Below are 19,613 nucleotides of genomic sequence, written 5' to 3' on the forward strand. Positions count from 1 at the left end.
CCGGTCTTTTCTTGCGAGTCGCACTCAAACGAGCATCACCCAACTTTGGAATAGAATTAATTAAATAACATTACATCACATACAGGCAGATAATCTCCATCCCCTTTTGAAACACCATTCTTTGATATTACCGATTATTCCCACCATGAATAAAATAGGTGAAACACAATGGGAGGGGCGAGAGTGATGGGGAGGAGATGGAGGAACAGGCTGAGGATTAGGAGGGAAGAGAGAGAGAGGGGAAGAGAGAGGGAGAGGGAGAGAGAGAGAGAGAGGGAGAGAGACAGAGGGAGAGAGAGAGGGAGAGGCTGCATTTGCAGACACAGTTGGTCCAGGTTCGTGTGCTTTTACTAACATTTGGTCATTTAGAAAGTTCGGACGGGTTTTTTGTTCCACTAACTCTTGTTAAACTTTCCCATCTCGAGTTTGTCGGTTCCCAGTTTGAAACCAACAGCCCGGTGATCCGGTGGGTTAAACTTGCGGACAAATCATGGATGTAATTAATGTATAGATTATTACTTGTTTGAATCTGTACATATGGAATTTACAGACTTGTGATGAATGTAATATTAACAGGTTTTCTTGTTTCTAATTTGAGGACCATCATTCCCAGATACATGTTGTACTTGTACTACATCTGTTCATCCAGCACTTGTCTTGAGTAAGTTCTGTCCGGTTCTGATTTGAGGAACACAATTGTTTTCTTTCATCATATCTTACTTTCCTTACTGGATTAACATCCTGACATGCCTGAGAGCATACAGAGCCCCTTGAAGAACTGATTGGGAGATTGGGCCAAAGTGATTCTTCACCATTGGGAGATATGGCCAAAAACGAAACATATCAGGATATCTCAAAATGTTATGGACGGATTTGGACAAAACTTGGTGGACCAGTTGAGTGTCTGACAAGAACGATTCGGTTCGATTTTGGTGAAGATCTGAATATGGATTCGGATATGAGAATTATTTAATTTTTTAAGTGATTCTTCACCATTGGGAGATTGGGCCAAAAACAAAACATAGCAGGATATCTCAAAACGTTATGGACGGATTATGATAAAACTTGGTGGATGAGTTACTTTGGTGACACGAAAGGCCCATCAGTGGGATGGAAAATGTAAACTGCTCAGCCTGGTGTAGGTATGTGCTCTTTTGACCATGTTACGCGAATGGTTTGCACCTCAACTGGAGCGTTTGGAAATGATAAATTCTACCTGGTTCCAACAAGGTGGAACACCTGCCCATTACACCATTATAGTTCAGGAATACCGGAATGAGGTGCTTCCTGATACGTCAATCGGCCGAGGATCAGACATTTTACCAGCACCTCCAGAGTGGCCTGCAAGGAGTCCCGATCTGTCACCGTGCGACAACTCATTATGGGGCTCGGTAAAGGTAAAAGTATCCAAACAGCGGTACAGATGAACAAAAGAACTGAAGGAGGCTGTAGGGGACTGGAGGAGAGAGGAGGGGAGGGGGTCGGATGGAGAAGGGAGAGGATAGGGGAAGGATGGGGAGGGGGAACAGGGGGACAGGGAAGGGGGAGAGCAAGAGCGAGCAGGGGACAGGGCCAGGGGAGAGCAAGAGCGAGCAGGGGGACAGGGACAGGGGGGGGAGCAGGAGCGAGCAGGGGGACAGGGAAGAGGGAGAGCAAGAGCGAGCAGGGCGACAGGGACAGGGGAGAGCAGGAGCGAGCAGGGGGACAAGGAAGGGGGAGAGCAAGAGTGAGCAGGGGGCAGGGACAAGGGAGAGCAAGAGCAAGCAGGGGGACAGGGACAGGGGGGAGCAGGAGCGAACAGGGGGACAAGGAAGTGGGAGAGCAGGAGCAAATAGGACAGTGAGGGGGAAGCAGGAGCAAATAGTACAGTGAGGGTGGAGCAGGAGCAAATAGGACAGTGAGGGGGGAGCAGGAGCAAATAGGACAGTGAGTGAGGAGCAGGAGCAAATAGGACAGTGAGGGGAAGCAGGAGCAAATAGGACAGTGAGGGGGAAGCAGGAGCAAATAGGACAGTGAGGGTGGAGCAAGAGCAAATAGGACAGTGAGGGGGGAGCAGGAGCAAATAGGACAGTGAGGGGGGAGCAGGAGCAAATAGGACAGTGAGGGGGGAGCAGGAGCAAATAGGACAGTGAGGGGGGAGCAGGAGCAAATAGGACAGTGAGGGGGGAGCAGGAGCAAATAGGACAGTGAGGGGGGAGCAGGAGCAAGTAGGACAGTGAGGAGGGAGCAGGAGAGGGCAAGCAGGTATCAGGGGGAAGAGTGAGAGTGGAGCAGGAGTCGAGTGTATCACGTGATTACTTTTGCTTGCAGAGCACAAAGAATGATGTGATTTCATATTAAAACATCCGTTTTTCACCAGATTTGTTTCAATTTAGTGTGAAACACGTCAAAGGACCTCTAAAAATGTAAATACAAGTCGAGGATTCCACAGGACAAAGGAGTCCCCAAAGTGGTGCGAGGCCAAGTGGTAGAATACATAGCATATAGTTCCCCTTTAAAAGCGATTCATGGCTTCGCAACGGTTGTTACCCTGAGCTCGTGAAGCGAAAAGAAGGGTTTGGCATTCGGGTGCGTACGTGCATGTGGCGTGCGTGTCTGCGTTCTCAAAATTCATTTTCTCAGCAACAGTTGGTCAGATTGACACAAAATGTTACTTTTTAAAATTTATAATTAAGACGTTAGAGGTCACGTGGTATAGACGCCATCTTGGAAAAAACGTTGCACCTCTATATCTCCCAAACCGCTCAATGGAAAAAGTTGAAACATGGCTCATTGTCAAATACTCACCATGGGGAATAAGATATGTTAATGATGATGTCATCGGTGCCTTCATTACGACGTCATAATTCGACAGGTACAACGCTGGACCTGATCAGTATGAAAAAAAAAAATCCTCTGCAACTGTTTGTCCGATGGACACGAAATTTGTATGATAGGAGCGCCTCCTCCTGTAGAATATTTTAATGATGATTATGACGTCATAGGTCACGTGGTACAGGTGCCACCCTGGAAAAACCGAAAAACGTTGCACCTCTATCTCCAAAACCGCTCCATGGGAAAAAAATTGAAACATGGCTCATTGTAAATAACTGCATGGGGAATAGGTGTTGTTAACGATGACGTCATTGGTGCCGTAATTATGACATAATAATACAACAGGGACAACGCTTAGTCCGATCAGTTTGAAATTTATTGAGCGTGATCTACACAACAATTATATTAGAAAATATAAATTTATGATGTCATCGCTCACGTGGTCTAGCAGCCATACTGCATCAAAGGGAAAAAAAACTTTCAAAAACAGAAGAGTGGCTTGCATCAACAAGTTGACTGCGCAGGGTAAGTATTCTATGAATACCATCTAGTTTTAAAATAAATTTGAATTGTTCACAAATTTCGCAGAATTTGTTTTCACCGAGTCTTTATCTAATTTAGCGACTACCAGAAATTAAAACAGAAAATGAATCAGAGTTAAGATGAGGGTGTGAGTCTATCCAGAAGCGTAGGTTAAAAAAGGAGCACTGTCCACTGTATCACCGTGGCTTGCAAAATCAGCATGTAGAGCACACCTCCGTTAATTGTCTTCAAAAATAGGTGTTTACATTTACGCAAACATCCAATTTTCATGTACGCATTCCCGTGGAGTTCCTAGTATGCAAGCAAAGTTTGGGGCCACTAGGTTTCATGGTTTTGGAATTATGGAGGAGACACACACACACAGAGACACACACACATTGCCTTTTATTGTTTTATATAAACTTCTGATAAAGGGGTAACATGACTTTGCAAACACCCTGTACAGTGACGTCATAATGTGTGTGTGCGTCCCAACGTGGAGCACTGTGACGTCACATTCAGTGGGGGACGTAGCCACCACTGTATCATGTGCCAATCAATCAGTCACATCACATGACCTGCCCATTGTTCTCCCGACTATATAAAGCATGGAAGAGGGAAAGAGGAGTCACTTCGTATCGAGCTCTCTCACTCGATGCACCTTTCCGGGACTCAGAACTTGAGGTCTGGTGGACGGGTTCATAACTCGGCTTTTTAATCTATTCTGGGATGGATGGGTGTGTTCCATTACCAATCAGCTTGTGGATTGTTCGCTAAGCAAGCACTCCAAGCAAAGGGTTGATAGGAATGGCTGGTAGGGCAAGTGCTCCACAAGGTGTTTGGTAATGGTACACACCCTTAGTGTTTTCACACCCTTCTCCACCCTACTTTTCCAGCCCTGCCTTATTCGGTGGGTCAGCTTGATGGCTGTTTTGTTGAGCACAGTTTCAGTATCCTTCCAACCTCTTCTTGCTACCGAGTGGTGGTGGTGACCTTCCTCATCTTCCTCTGTGAGGCGGGGAGTGAAGTGAGGTTTCCTGCTCTTACTCGGTGATGGATACAGTTGGTTTTTAAAGATTTTAGAAGTTTGACCTTGAGTTGACCTTTGACCTTTTGACCTCAAAATAGTTGCTTTCCCAATTCAGTGAGGCACTATGCAATTGCATTTTAACTTTCAAGTCAATTGGATGAAAATGGACGATTTTTCAGATGAAAACTGATGATTTTAGAAGTTTGATCATGGGTTGATATTTGACCTTTTAACCTCAAAAATGGTTGGTTTCCCAATTCAATGACTCAATTTGCAAATCTTGTGAAGTCAATCGGATGATAAATGACAATTTTAGAAATTTGACCTCAAGATGACCTTTGACCCCAAAATCAATCGGCTTCTCAGTTGTGACAACATCTACAACTCGGTAATATTTAATGATGACCGGTTTAGAATTGTGACCTGTAGGCGATTGACAAACAGACAACCAGACAGACAAAGAGACAGAATAACAAAGTCGACCGACCAATATACTTGAAAAATCTTTGATTTTACAAGTAATAAGTAATACAATGTGGTGTGATGGTAATGTGGTGTCATTATTTATTAAGGTATATAAAACAGGTGAAATCTATATATATAAAACACAGTTTGTGTGTGTGTGTGTAATGTTACCGATAGACTCCTAAACGGAGAGGCTCACGTGCTTGATATTTGGCATAGACATGGCCATTGAGCCTGGGAAGAACATGGCCGACCTAAAAAAAAAAATCATTATATTTTTTTACCATATTTTTACCTCAGCACATTTCAGTGAGGAATATATACGGAATCTGAGGCGGTGGCAGAGCAGCGCGCTGATTCGCTCAGAGCGATCACGTGATGTTCCTTGCCGCCATAAACTCAGTTACGCGTTCGCACGTATTTCAGAGCGAAAAGAGATTGCGTTTTTTCACATTTCAGCGAGGAACATTGCCATTCACACCACATAGGTTTTATTTTCTTTCATCTTTACGAGATCCATATTTTTTATTCATATTTACCTCAGCGCATTTCAGCGAGGAATATTATACACGGAATCTGAGCAGGTGGCAGAGCAGCGCGCTGATTCGCTCAGAGCGATCACGTGATGTTCCTTGCCGCCATAAACTCAGTTACGCGTTCGCATGTAATTCACACGTTCAAAACAAACGAGATCCGCGATGCGAGTTGGTCGAGTCGTGCTAACCATGATGGTGACACGGCGGCTTCACTTTTCACGGAGTATGAGCGTTCTATATATTTTCAATTCAGTGCGCCCGACTCGCTCACGTACTTGATTTGTGGCATAGACATGGCCATTGGGCCTTCATGGTGTAATTTGTGCGAGGCTTTTGTCCGAGTGAGCTTGAGTCGAGAGGGCGAATGTACAGGTTGGGAATGTACGGGTCTCCCTTCCCCCGCCCGGCAACGCCGGTACTGGAGGGCGTCACAGGATCGGTGTCTCCAAAATCCGCTTCGTGCTGTTGCGAAGAAGCAACATCTTCCACTCCCCCCTCCCCCCCACCCTCCCCCCTCACACCCCACTCCTCCTCCCATCCCTCTCCCTCCCCCCTCTTCTCCCCTCCCCCCTCTTCTCCCCTCCCCCCCCTCTTTTTTTTTTTTTGTATACTGAATCGAGGCTCGTGAAAGAGCTAACATTTACTTCACAAACAAATCGACCAGACAAACAAAATACACAAAAAGAGGGAGCGGAAGACAAGATGGGGAGAAAAGGGGAAGCACACAAACACAACATCCGAGAGCAGGGAGATGTGTGGAAGGGAGAGGGCCCAAAAAAAGGGAGGGAGGGGGAGAGGGCTCTTCTACCCTCCCCCCCTCTTCTTCCCTCCCCCTCCCCCCTCTCACCCTCCCCCCCCCCCCCCACCCCTCTCCCCTTCCCATCCCTCCCCCTCCCCCCTCTCCACTCCCCTCCCCCTCTTCTCCCCTCCCCCTCTTCTCCCCCCCTCTCCTCCCCTCCCCCCGTTCCCCTCCCCTCCCCCCGTTGCCCTCCCCTCCCCTTCCCCCTCCCCCCCTCCCCACCCGGCAATGCCGGGTACTTCTGCTAGTCGGTTATATTAAGGTATATAAGGTGTAGAGGTGAAAGGTGATCACTGGCGACTTAAAACCAGTTGCTTCGGGCAGATGGGGCTCATTAGTCTTCATGGGCAGTTCATCTCGGAGAAGATGTATCAAGAGAGGACATGAAGCGGCTAAAATGCCAAAAAAAAGTAGAGGAACAAGATGACGGTAAGTGTTGTTTTTCATGAGTTTTCCCAGAACTACTGTCATCACCGACCATTGGATGTTGATACAGAAAATAACCACTTTTACCATTGTGTTCAGCAAGAGAAGGAAATGATCACTTTCCTTGCAACTAATCTCTTCCCATCAGGTCATGTGGATTCTTTCTTCAGAATGCAGTTGAAATTTATTTTTAAGAGGCCGATGTTTACTTTGTTATGACAAGATATTGCGGAAATTGATTTTTAATAAATAATCTGGTGAGTGGGATGTGGGCCTTTGACTGAACCTGCAGACCAGATGAAATGGGAAGGTGGATTAATTAGCCTTTTTCTCAGGTTTTCATCAACAATCCAATCTTAGTTTGTGTGCAGCACAAGGTTGCGGGGTAGCATCATTGGCTGTTGGCGCGGATATGCCGCTGAAGCAGTGCCTCCTGCTGGTTAGGGCAGGAATTTGTTCATGGTGCCGGTGATAACTCGCCCACTCTTCCCGAAGGACACCATGTGAGCAGACGAGACTCCCGCTCAATGTGTTTGTGTGTGTGTGTGTGTGAGAGGCATGTTTTTGTGGAGTTCTACGAGAGCTTTCTGTTGTGGATTTTGACACACCAAAATGATTATCATGATCTCCTGAGTTGATTAGGCTAATTAACTACAAAGAAGCCAGAAGAATTCCGATGTTCTAAACGCACGCCACGTTAAGGTGTATTGGGCAGCTTATTAGGTCCTTCCACAGCATGGCATTCAAATTACAATATAAACAAGAAAGAGCAATCAGAGATTGCAAACCCTCACCAGGATGTGTTTTCAGTGGTATTTAAGGCTTTTGTGTTAAAACAAATATGGTGGGCGAACCACGTGACCGATGACATCATTCTTTTTTCCCCACCAATTTATCCCGAGATTATCCTCAAGAAATTTCATCTTGATCGGATAAAGTTTTGAACTTGTCGAATTATGACGTCATAATGGAGGCACCTATGACATCATCATTAACATATTTTATTCCCCATGGAGAGTTCTTTACAATGAGGTGCAAAGTAATATCGGAAATAATGAGGTGCAAAGTTTTTTGTTTTTTCCAAGATGGCGGCCGAACCACATGACCTATGACGTTACATGACAATGTTACATGGCGTATGACATTTAACAAATGTGCATGTGCACATAGGGGTCAGGTGATCTTTTTTAGTCTGTTTGCTTACCTGGCATTGAAACAAAATTGAAATCATTCTAAACAGGAAACTTAATGTTTTTAAGGATAAAGGACAAAAACAACAGGGATGAATAACTAATGTAACGTGTTCAATAAGGTGGTGTAAAAGATGCTGCAACAATGGCGGTAAACTTCCAAAAGTTTTTTTTCTCTCCCACCTTTAAAATCTTTATTTTGTTTCAAATTTAAATGTATATTTGAACATGAGCCGAACAACACAAATCACCTTTTTGGCACTTTCAAAAACCTTTCATTTATCAGTCCTTGGAAAGAATATTACGGCATTTTACGTCATCACGACCAATCAAATTTGTCGCTCGCAGACCCCGCCCATGTCCTCGTTTCTCAAGACTGTGTGGGGTAAGGTGTGTTAACTCCCTAGTTTTTGTCTTCCCAGAAGTGAGGTTCATGGAAGAGCAAATGTACTTGTTGAAACACTTTTGTAGCTTGGTCCGAGTCATTTTGTTCCTTATACTAAAAAACGTCATCTTACTATAATTCACCAAATGTCTGTCCGTCCATCTGTTTCCAGGTACCGCAAAAACGGCTGAACCGATCGCAACGATATTTTGGGTGGGTAATCCTGGGGCCCCCTGGAGTAAAATAGGCTACATTGTTTTCCCAATTTTTTTTCAAATTTTCCAGTTTTTCCAAACACGATGGAATAATATTTACCGATATGAACAGTGATGTGGCTTTTGTTGAAATTCTACAAATACTGTTTAGATTTTGATGATTTGCGTGTGATATGATTTAACGGATGTTTATATAAATCGTTTAAAATAAAAAAAAACCTTCAATTCCTGATATTTTGCCTTTTCATTTGGGCCTCCCAATTGAAGCCCCGCCCATAGGGCGGGTCCCATTGCTAGTTTTATATAACACTATAATGCTTTTACGCACACATTTAGTGGGATATTTGTGCACCTTAACCTGATATTCCATAACGTATTTGGTGATGCTCCATCAGGCTCAACATGCCTTAACATGAATGTAGGAATGTTGTTTTTGATGTGTACTATTTGTGATTAAAAAGCAATGTTGTTTCCTTTGCAGGTTCACCATGGCAACCACTTTCCGATACCCAAAGCTCAGCATTGTAGCTCTCTTTTTTCTTGTTCTTCCATTGTGTCTCTCATGTCCTGATGAATGCAACTGCTACCAGACCTTATTCATGGTGGCGTGCCCCCACCAGAACCTCAAGGAATTCCCAGTAAATATCCCAAACGATACTCTATATCTTAACCTTGACTTCAACCAGCTTACCACATTGTCCAAGCAGACATTCCTCTATATCACTCACCTCAAGTCTCTTTGGATTAGCTACAACAGCCTGAGCAAGCTTGACGATGGTTTTTTTGATCCTTTGACATCTCTTCAGCGACTCGACCTCAGCTACAACCACCTTGGCAGTATCTCCTCCAATCTTTTTAGGCCACTCAAGAGTCTCATAACTCTCCGTTTATCCGATGTTCAATTGCAAAATATTGAGCAAGGAGCTTTTGAGAGCCTTTCCAACCTCAAGGCCCTGGATCTGAGCAACAACATGTTGCAGCAAATCTCTTTCAACTTGCTGAAACCTCTTCAAGATCTCCGCTTCCTGAATGTAGCAGATAATGAGATGTATGAGTTGGACAGTGAGATTGTGAAAAGCCTTAAAAAGCTGAAGAGGTTACAGATCCATGGAAACCAGTGGATATGCTCCTGCCAGAGCATGCATAAGCTTCATCTTTGGATCAAGGACAACCAGGAAAAGGTGAGATATATAAATACCTATAGCTGTTACCTTTTAATGCAAAGGTCCATAGGATTCAGTTGTCTTCTGTAACCGTAACCTTTTAGCCTTTAGCCTTTATACCTTGCATTTGGATTATGTTAAAGTCGTCCATGCCCGTTACCGAAGGTGTTTTCCCACATCACCCATGATGGTTTGAGGAATGCTACAAGGTTTACAAACTTGGCTAGCGTAGCCAACAGGCCTTAGTCACGGTTCGACAAAATAGTATAATTTCAACCATTATGTTGTAGTTCAAAAGCTTGAATTGGTGCATTATGTCCAAGTTAGAGAACATAAATTCTGTGTTTTATAATTAAATTGTCTTTTTACCCTGTGGCCCCTGTGTCTGTCTGTGTGTCTGCATGTTATTGTCAAGGTTCATAATTTTATCTCTACTCCTTTTAGAGGAGTTGGTGTTGTAGTAACCCTGGTAGTAACCAGGAGAGAGTAGTAACCCTGGTGTTGGGCTAGCGGCTAGGGTGCCGGCTTAGGATCCTAGGATCCTGGGTTCGAATCCCGGTCGATTGCCGAATTAACGCCAGGGGGGTTGACTCAGCCCGTCATCCTTCCGAGGTCGGCTAATTGAGGACCAGTTCACTGGTAATTCCCTGCTTGTCGTTAAAGGCGGCAAAAAGGGTTGGCGTCAGGAAGGGCATCCGGCCGTAAAACATTGCTTCAAAAAGGGGACCGAAAAACAACAACAACCACGGTCCCTGAAAAAGGCCAACCCCCGCTTTGCGGGGAAAAATGGCCTCTAAAGGTGGTTATTTTTTTATATTATACTCCTTTTAGAGGGTGGTCCTTGTGTGACAGGTATCCTGATCGTTCACACATAAACTAGATATCTGCGATCATGAAGAGATTGCCAAGGGTAAGTCTCCCCCGTCGCCCATGACCCAATGATGGCCAAATATTTTTCGGACCACCATATGACCTTGAACTTCAACATTTAGGGATGGAGTAAATTAATAAAATATGTCCCCATCTACAATCTATCCATAAAATTTGATACCAGGAAAATCAGAGTAAAAATATTTAACTAATGATCAAAAAGGTGTTGTTTTTCATGGTGTAGCCAGTAGAGCAAAGCCGTCGAGAAGTTTGTCTGTCCGTATGTATGTATGTATGTATGTCCCTCACAAACCTAAACCAATCAGAGCTAAGGATCTGCTTACATGACATGGGTGATGTGATAGGATTACGTCTATGGAATTCCTGCACTTATCTCCAGGGGATGTTGCATCAGCAGCACAGCTACACCTTCAGCCAAAAACATGACCTGTAACCTGAAAAAACATGACCTGGAACCTGTAAAAAAACATGATTTGTAGCCTGTAAAAACGACCTCTAACCTGTAAAAAAAAACATGACCTGTAAAAAAAACATGACCTGGAACCTGTAAAAACATGACCTGGAACCTGTAAAAAAACATGATCTGTAACCTGTAAAAACATGACCTGGAACCTTTAAAAACATGACCTGTAACCTGTAAAAAAAACATGACCTCTAACCTGTAAAAACAACCTCTAACCTGTAAAAAAAACATGACCTCTAACCTGTAAAAACGACCTCTAACCTGTAAAAAAAAACATGACCTGTAACCTGTAAAAAAAACATGACCTGGAACCTGTAAAAACATGACCTGGAACCTGTATAAAACATGACCTGTAACCTCAAAAAAACATGACCTGGAACCTGTAAAAAACATGATCTGTAACCTGTAAAAACCATGACCATGACCTGTAACTTGTAAAAACATGACCTCTAACCTGTAAAAAAACATGACCTCGAACCTGTAAAAACCATGACCTGTAATGTGCAAAAAAACATGACCTGTAACCTGTAAAAAACATGACCTGTAACCTGTAAAAACATGACCTGTAACCTGGAAAAAAAAACATGATCTGTAACCTGTAAAAACCATGACCATGACCTGTAACTTGTAAAAACATGACCTCTAACCTGTAAAAAAACATGACCTTGAACCTGTAAAAACCATGACCTGTAACCTGCAAAAAAACATTACCTCTAACCTGTAAAAAACATGACCTGTAACCAGTAAAAAACATGACCTGGAACCTGTAAAAACCATGATCGGTAACCTGTAAAAACCATGACTTGTAACCTGATAAAAAATGACATGGAACCTGTAAAAAAACATGACGTAGAACCTGTAAAAAACATGACCTCTAACCTGTAAAAACATGACCTCTAATCTGTAAAAAACATGACCTCTAACCTGTAAAAAAAACGACCTCTAACCTGTAAAAACCATGACCCGTAACCTGCAAAAAAAACATGACCTCTAACCTGTAAAAAAAACATGACCTGTAACCTCTAAAAACCATGACCCATAACCTATATAATAACATGACCTCTAACCTGTACAAAAAAACGACCTGTGACCTGTAAAAAAACATGACCTGGAACCTGTAAAAACCATGACCTGTAACCTTTAAAAAACATGACCTGGAACCTGTAAAAACATGACCTGGAACCTGTAAAAAAAAACATGATCTGTAACCTGTAAAAACATGGCCTGTAACCTGTATAAAACATGGCCTGTAACCTGTAACCTGTAAAAACATGACCTGTAACCTCAAAAAAACATGACCTGGAACCTGTAAAAAAAACATGATCTGTAACCTGTAAAAACCATGACCATGACCTGTAACTTGAAACATGACCTCTAACCTGTAAAAAAAACATGACCTCAAACCTGTAAAAACCATGACCTGTAACCTGCAAAAAAAAAACATGACCTCTAACCTTTAAAAACATGACCTGTAACCTGTAAAAAAAACATGACCTGGAACCTGTAAAAACCATGATCTGTAACCTGTAAAAACCATGACCTGTAACCTGATAAAAAATGACGTGGAACCTGTAAAAAAACATGACATCTAACCTGTAAAAACATGACCTCTAACCTGTAAAAAAACATGACCTCAAACCTGTAAAAACCATGACCTGTAACCTGCAGAAAAAAACATGACCTCTAACCTGTAAAAAACATGACCTGTAACCTGTAAAAAACAACATGACCTGGAACCTGTAAAAACCATGATCTGTAACCTGTAAAAACCATGACCTGTAACCTGATAAAAAATGACGTGGAACCTGTAAAAAAACATGACATCTAACCTGTAAAAACATGACCTCTAACCTGTAAAAAAAAACATGCCCTCTAACCTGTAAAAACATGACCTCTAACCTGTAAAAAAAACATGACCTCTAACCTGTAAAAAAGACGACCTCGAACCTGTAAAAACCATGACCTGTAACCTGTAAAAAAAAACAGGACCTGGAACCTGTAAAAAAACATCACCTGGAACCTGTAAAAACTATGACCTGTAACCTGAAAAAAACATGACATCTAACCTGTAAAAAAAATGACCTCTAACCTGTAAAAAAAACATGACCTCAAACCTGTAAAAACCATGACCTGTAACCTGCAGAAAAAAACATGACCTCTAACCTGTAAAAAACATGACCTGTAACCTGTAAAAAAAACATGACCTGGAACCTGTAAAAACCATGATCTGTAACCTGTAAAAACCATGACCTGTAACCTGATAAAAAATGACGTGGAACCTGTAAAAAAACATGACATCTAACCTGTAAAAACATGACCTCTAACCTGTAAAAAAAACATGCCCTCTAACCTGTAAAAACATGACCTCTAACCTGTAAAAAAAACATGACCTCTAACCTGTAAAAAAGACGACCTCGAACCTGTAAAAACCATGACCTGTAACCTGTAAAAAAAACAGGACCTGGAACCTGTAAAAAAGCATCACCTGGAACCTGTAAAAACTATGACCTGTAACCTGAAAAAAACATGAATAGGAACCTGTAAAAAAACATGACCTCTAACCTGTAAAAAAAACATGACCTATAACCTGTAAAAACCATGACCTATAACCTGTAAAAACATGACCGGTAACTTGTAAAAACATGACCTATAACCTGTAAAAAAAAAAAGACCTCGAACCTGTAAAAACGACCTCTAACCTGTAAAAAAATAACATGACCTGGAACCTGTAAAAACATGACCTGGAACCTGTAAAAAAAACATGATCTGTAACCTGTAAAAACATGGCCTGTAACTTGTAAAAACATGACCTATAACCTGTAAAAAACGACCTGGTACCTATAAAAAAACATGACCTATAACCTGTAAAAACCATGACCTATAACCTGTAAAAACATGACCTGTAACTTGTAAAAACATGACCTATAACCTGTAAAAAAACACGACCTATAACCTGTAAAAACCATGACCTATAACCTGTAAAAACATGACCTATAACCTGTAAAAACATGACCTATAACCTGTAAAAACCATGACCTGTAACCTGTAAAAACATGACCTGTAACCTGTATAAAACATGACCTGTAACCTCAAAAAAACATGACCTGGAACCTGTAAAAAACATGACCTCTAACCTGTAAAAAAAACATGACCTCTAACCTGTAAAAAAAACATGACCTCTAACCTGTAAAAAAACGACCTCTAACCTGTAAAAAAAACATGACCTCTAACCTGTAAAAAAAACATGACGTCTAACCTGTAAAAAAACATGACCTCTAACCTGTAAAAAACATGACCTCTAACCTGTAAAAAACATGGCCTATAACCTGTAAAAAAAACATGACCTCCAACCTGTAAAAAAAACATGACCTCTAACCTGTAAAAAAACATGACGTTTAAAAAAATATGCCCTGTAACCTGTAACATCACCTATAACCTCTAAAAATATGACCTGTAACCTGAAAAAAAACATGACCTCTAACCTGTAAAAAACATGACCTGTAAAAAACGACCTCTAACCTGTAAAAAACATGACCTGTAAAAACATGACCTCTAACCTGTAAAAAACATGACCTGTAAAAAAACACGCCCTGTAACCTGTAACAACATGACCTGTAACCTGTAACAACATGAACTGTAACCTGTAAAAACATGACCTGTAACCTGTAAAAAAACGACCTCTAACCTGTAAAAAAAACAAGACCTCTAACCTGTATAAAACATGATGTCTAACCTGTAAAAAAACATGACATATAACCTGTAAAAACCATGACCTGTAACTTGTAAAAACATGACCTCTAACCTGTAAAATAAACATGACCTCTAACCTGTAAAAAACATGACCTGTAAAAAAAACACACCCTGTAACTTGTAACAACATGACCTGTAACCTTTAAAAACATGACCTGCAACCTGTAAAAAAACATGACCTCTAACCTGTAAAAACATGACCTCTAACCTGTAAAAAAAACATGCCCTCTAACCTGTAAAAACATGACCTCTAACCTGTAAAAAAAACATGACCTCTAACCTGTAAAAAAGACGACCTCGAACCTGTAAAAACCATGACCTGTAACCTGTAAAAAAAACAGGACCTGGAACCTGTAAAAAAACATCACCTGGAACCTGTAAAAACTATGACCTGTAACCTGAAAAAAACATGAATAGGAACCTGTAAAAAAACATGACCTCTAACCTGTAAAAAAAACATGACCTATAACCTGTAAAAACCATGACCTATAACCTGTAAAAACATGACCGGTAACTTGTAAAAACATGACCTATAACCTGTAAAAAAAAAAAGACCTCGAACCTGTAAAAACGACCTCTAACTTGTAAAAAAATAACATGACCTGGAACCTGTAAAAACATGACCTGGAACCTGTAAAAAAAACATGATCTGTAACCTGTAAAAACATGGCCTGTAACTTGTAAAAACATGACCTATAACCTGTAAAAAACGACCTGGTACCTATAAAAAAACATGACCTATAACCTGTAAAAACCATGACCTATAACCTGTAAAAACATGACCTGTAACTTGTAAAAACATGACCTATAACCTGTAAAAAAAAACACGACCTATAACCTGTAAAAACCATGACCTATAACCTGTAAAAACATGACCTATAACCTGTAAAAACATGACCTATAACCTGTAAAAACCATGACCTGTAACCTGTAAAAACATGACCTGTAACCTGTATAAAACATGACCTGTAACCTAAAAAAAACATGACCTGGAACCTGTAAAAAACATGACCTCTAACCTGTAAAAAAAACATGACCTCTAACCTGTAAAAAAAACATGACCTCTAACCTGTAAAAAAACGACCTCTAACCTGTAAAAAAAACATGACCTCTAACCTGTAAAAAAAACATGACGTCTAACCTGTAAAAAAACATGACCTCTAACCTGTAAAAAACATGACCTCTAACCTGTAAAAAACATGGCCTATAACCTGTAAAAAAAACATGACCTCCAACCTGTAAAAAAAACATGACCTCTAACCTGTAAAAAAACATGACCTTTAAAAAAATATGCCCTGTAACCTGTAACATCACCTATAACCTCTAAAAATATGACCTGTAACCTGAAAAAAAACATGACCTCTAACCTGTAAAAAACATGACCTGTAAAAAACGACCTCTAACCTGTAAAAAACATGACCTGTAAAAACATGACCTCTAACCTGTAAAAAACATGACCTGTAAAAAAACACGCCCTGTAACCTGTAACAACATGACCTGTAACCTGTAACAACATGAACTGTAACCTGTAAAAACATGACCTGTAACCTGTAAAAAAACGACCTCTAACCTGTAAAAAAAACAAGACCTCTAACCTGTATAAAACATGATGTCTAACCTGTAAAAAACATGACATATAACCTGTAAAAACCATGACCTGTAACTTGTAAAAACATGACCTCTAACCTGTAAAATAAACATGACCTCTAACCTGTAAAAAACATGACCTGTAAAAAAACACACCCTGTAACTTGTAACAACATGACCTGTAACCTTTAAAAACATGACCTGCAACCTGTAAAAAAAACATGACCTCTAACCTGTAAAAACGACCTCTAACCTGTAAAAAAAACCATGACCTCTAACCTGTAAATAAACATGACCTCTAACCTGTAAAAAAAACATGGCCTGTAAAAAAACACTCCCTGTAACTTGTAACAACATGACCTGTAAACTGTAAAAACATGACCTGTAACCTGTAAAAACATGACCTGTAACCTGCAAAAAAAACGGCATGTATCGCTGTAATTGGCATCGAGAGGGCTTCCATTCACCCAATCACGTGACCAGATTCTACCCATGAACAAAATTTCGATATTTTATGAGGTCATCGACTCGCTCCTGATTCAGGTGAGCTTCAGGACCCATGTTCCTATTTTTCGCTCACCTGGAACGAAGTTCAGGGGAGCTTATGTGATGGCGCATTGTCCATCCGTCCATAAACACTTGAAACTTCTTCTCCGAAACCGCTGATGGGATTGCGATCAAATTTGGCAAAAATGATACTTGTTGTGTTGTATCTTGTTGTGTTGTGTGTTTGTGTTGTTGTTGTTGTTGTTGTTGTTGTTGTGTTGGCAAAAATTTGGCAAAAATGATACTTGTTGTGTTGTGACAAGTTTGTTCACGGCATTTAAAAAAATCGGGGTCTAAGGGGGTTTACCGGGGTCAAAGTGGTTCCAGATTTGACCCCACAAAATAGGAATTTGCTTTTTCCTCTGAAACTACACACTCAATTTTGATGAAACTTTACCACAACCTTCATCACCCGTGATGTACCAAAATCCTTTTTGTACATATCATACACATCTTCTTTCCCTACCTTTCCCTTACTCCTATATTCCACAGAAATATTTTCCCTTTCCCCATCCCAACTACTCCAAAAGTCTTCTACTCTCCCTTCTCTCTATATATCCACTCCTTTAACTTCCTGTGTTTAAATGTACTAGTACACCAGTTCCCTATGGGAGCGGCAGGAAGGTCATTCCTCTCTGGTGTATATAGATCACAGTAGATCTAGGGTCAGACCTCAAGAACATCGAAGGTGTGTTTATTTATCAAGTTTCCTATAGAGCGCTCGCCATGTGGTTTAAGCATTCGAGAAAGCATCCATTCAAAACCGTTGATAAGGAACGGCTGGCTTGGCAAGCTACTCGGTAACTGAACATACCCCGGGTTTCCTCCCTTTCAGTTTAGTGTTAAACAGCATTAGTGACTGTTTAAAAAGGCAATCAAATGTGTTTGTGGTTTATAAACTTTTTACTTTTGGTAGGGGGTACTCCTAGTATGGCAGATAGGTGCAGGAATTGTGCCTTTGATGATGCCATCATGGCATTTGGCACACAGCCATAGTATGTCCTAAGAAAGTTATTTGGGTATAGGGCCATCGCAGATTTGTCCTTTTTTGAAAAATGGCCGCCATTGTTGTCACAGGACAAATCTGCGATGGCCCCATAGCCAAATATCTTCCTTAGGGCATACTCTAACTGTGTGCCAACTCTGGTGCTTGCATCATCAAAGGCACAATTCTCCCAAATATTTCACCTATCTGCCATACTAGCCTACCAAAACGGCACGATAACGTTTATACACGTTAAAATGCCCGCCGTTTCAAGAAATTGATGAAAATTTTAAAGAAATTTCATTTCAAGAAATTGATGAAAAATTTCATTTTTCATTTCAAGAAATTGATGAAAAAATGCCCGCCGTAAATTCAAGAAGGAAAAAACCCTTGGGGAGACGGGGTATCATAAGTATAAATATTGTTTTGTAATAACTTTCATATTATGCTATCATATTAAGTGTTGTTGTTTCGTTTGTTGTTATAAGCAGCTTTGGTAAAACGCCACGATAAAGCTAGCTTAACACGGATATACACCTCAACACGCATCCCCATTGGCGGGGAAAACCCCTTGGGGAGGGGGGGGGGGAGCAAATTAATTCGCTACAACCTCCATCGTTTGACCCTTAGTCCTCCTGTCAAGTTTGGTTGAGATTGGAAAATGAACGACCGAATGTATCGCGGTCAAAAATCATCAGACAGCCAGACAGACAGACAGACACCAAATTGCGTATTTTAGTATGATGATGATTTTTACTCAATCTACAGTTGGTGGAAATTTTATGTAAGAACAGGATCAAGGTTCAAATTGAAACATGATCAAGGCTGACCAACAAAAGGTGATGTGTAAACATCGACACATGTTTGACGCCCAAAGATGGCAGACTGTCGGCTAGCTGCTTTCTATTCTTTACATCTGGCTCAGATGTAAATGAGGATGCCCAGTCGGGATTACAAGACTTTATAAGCGCAGATTGTTGAATACAAGTCGCTAGCACAATATGAAAATTGAGGAATTGTGGATATTAATGACCAATGGGCGATAATATTTAACCACTTCCCCCCCCCCCCCCCCCCAAACCTCTGCCTACCAGGTTGATGCACTATTTCTGACCTGCTTTGACCTTCTGAAACCCATCTCCAAGCTTTCCATCAATGATACCAATGAGTCTTTTTGCAAGTTAGCAACTCAATCCGTACCGCAACAATCAGTGCAAGAAGAAGAAGCACCACGTCAACAAAAAGAAGAACCAAATCAAGAAGAAGAACCACATCAACACAAAGAAGAAGAACAAAAGAAGAAAGAACAACCATCGCAGCAACCTTCCTTCCGAAACCATGCAGAAAGGCCCAACATCATGATTTGGTGGTTCTTGATGCTTGTCCCAGCTACGTCACTGACATTCGTTTGACGTTGCACCAGCACCGTAGTTGGCCTAATGTAATTTAGTCCATCGCCCCCAAAGATGGCATCATGTCGGCTGGCTGGCGGTGCTGTAACGCTGGCTCGACGTCACCTCAACATCAATGCACCGCCATTGCAGACCCAATGGTAGCCATTGTCCCAATGCTTTTGTTATGTGGCTGAAGTTGGACTGGATGGTAAGTAGACGTTGTTTTTACCGCCATGTTCTGGTCTGTTGCAACATGGCGTAAAAACAACTACTCTTCCGACCTCTGCCAAACTTAGCGTGCTCGCTTTTCGTTGTTGCATGATCAGGAGTGTTTAATACATATTATGCACTAACTGTGAACCTGCACCATTTGATGTTTTGTGTTTGACTTCAGAAAGTCTGTTGTCATTGTTGTCACTGCAATAAAGGAGTTTCAGAAACCACTCAAAACT

At 41.3% G+C, this 19,613-nt stretch overlaps 1 protein-coding gene across 2 annotated transcripts; it reads left to right on the top strand.

The window, feature by feature from the left end:
- The first annotated feature begins 227 nt into the window (after nucleotides 1-227).
- On the top strand, nucleotides 228-19,604 carry LOC137438617 (uncharacterized). Of its 2 annotated transcripts, XM_068133830.2 has the most exons (3): nucleotides 228-335; nucleotides 8,864-9,563; nucleotides 18,862-19,604. In XM_068133830.2, exons 2-3 carry the CDS (start codon nucleotides 8,871-8,873, stop codon nucleotides 19,177-19,179), a joined length of 1,011 nt encoding a protein of 336 aa, XP_067989931.2. In that variant the 5' UTR covers nucleotides 228-335; nucleotides 8,864-8,870; the 3' UTR covers nucleotides 19,180-19,604. The 2 variants fall into 2 exon arrangements, with proteins under 2 accessions (XP_067989931.2, XP_067989932.2); XM_068133831.2 differs by lacking the exon at nucleotides 228-335.
- Nucleotides 19,605-19,613: the final 9 nt, after the last annotated feature.

This window comes from Myxine glutinosa, chromosome 13, assembly GCF_964187855.1.
Source record: "Myxine glutinosa chromosome 13, kmMyxGlut1.1, whole genome shotgun sequence".
NCBI lineage: Eukaryota > Metazoa > Chordata > Myxini > Myxiniformes > Myxinidae > Myxine > Myxine glutinosa.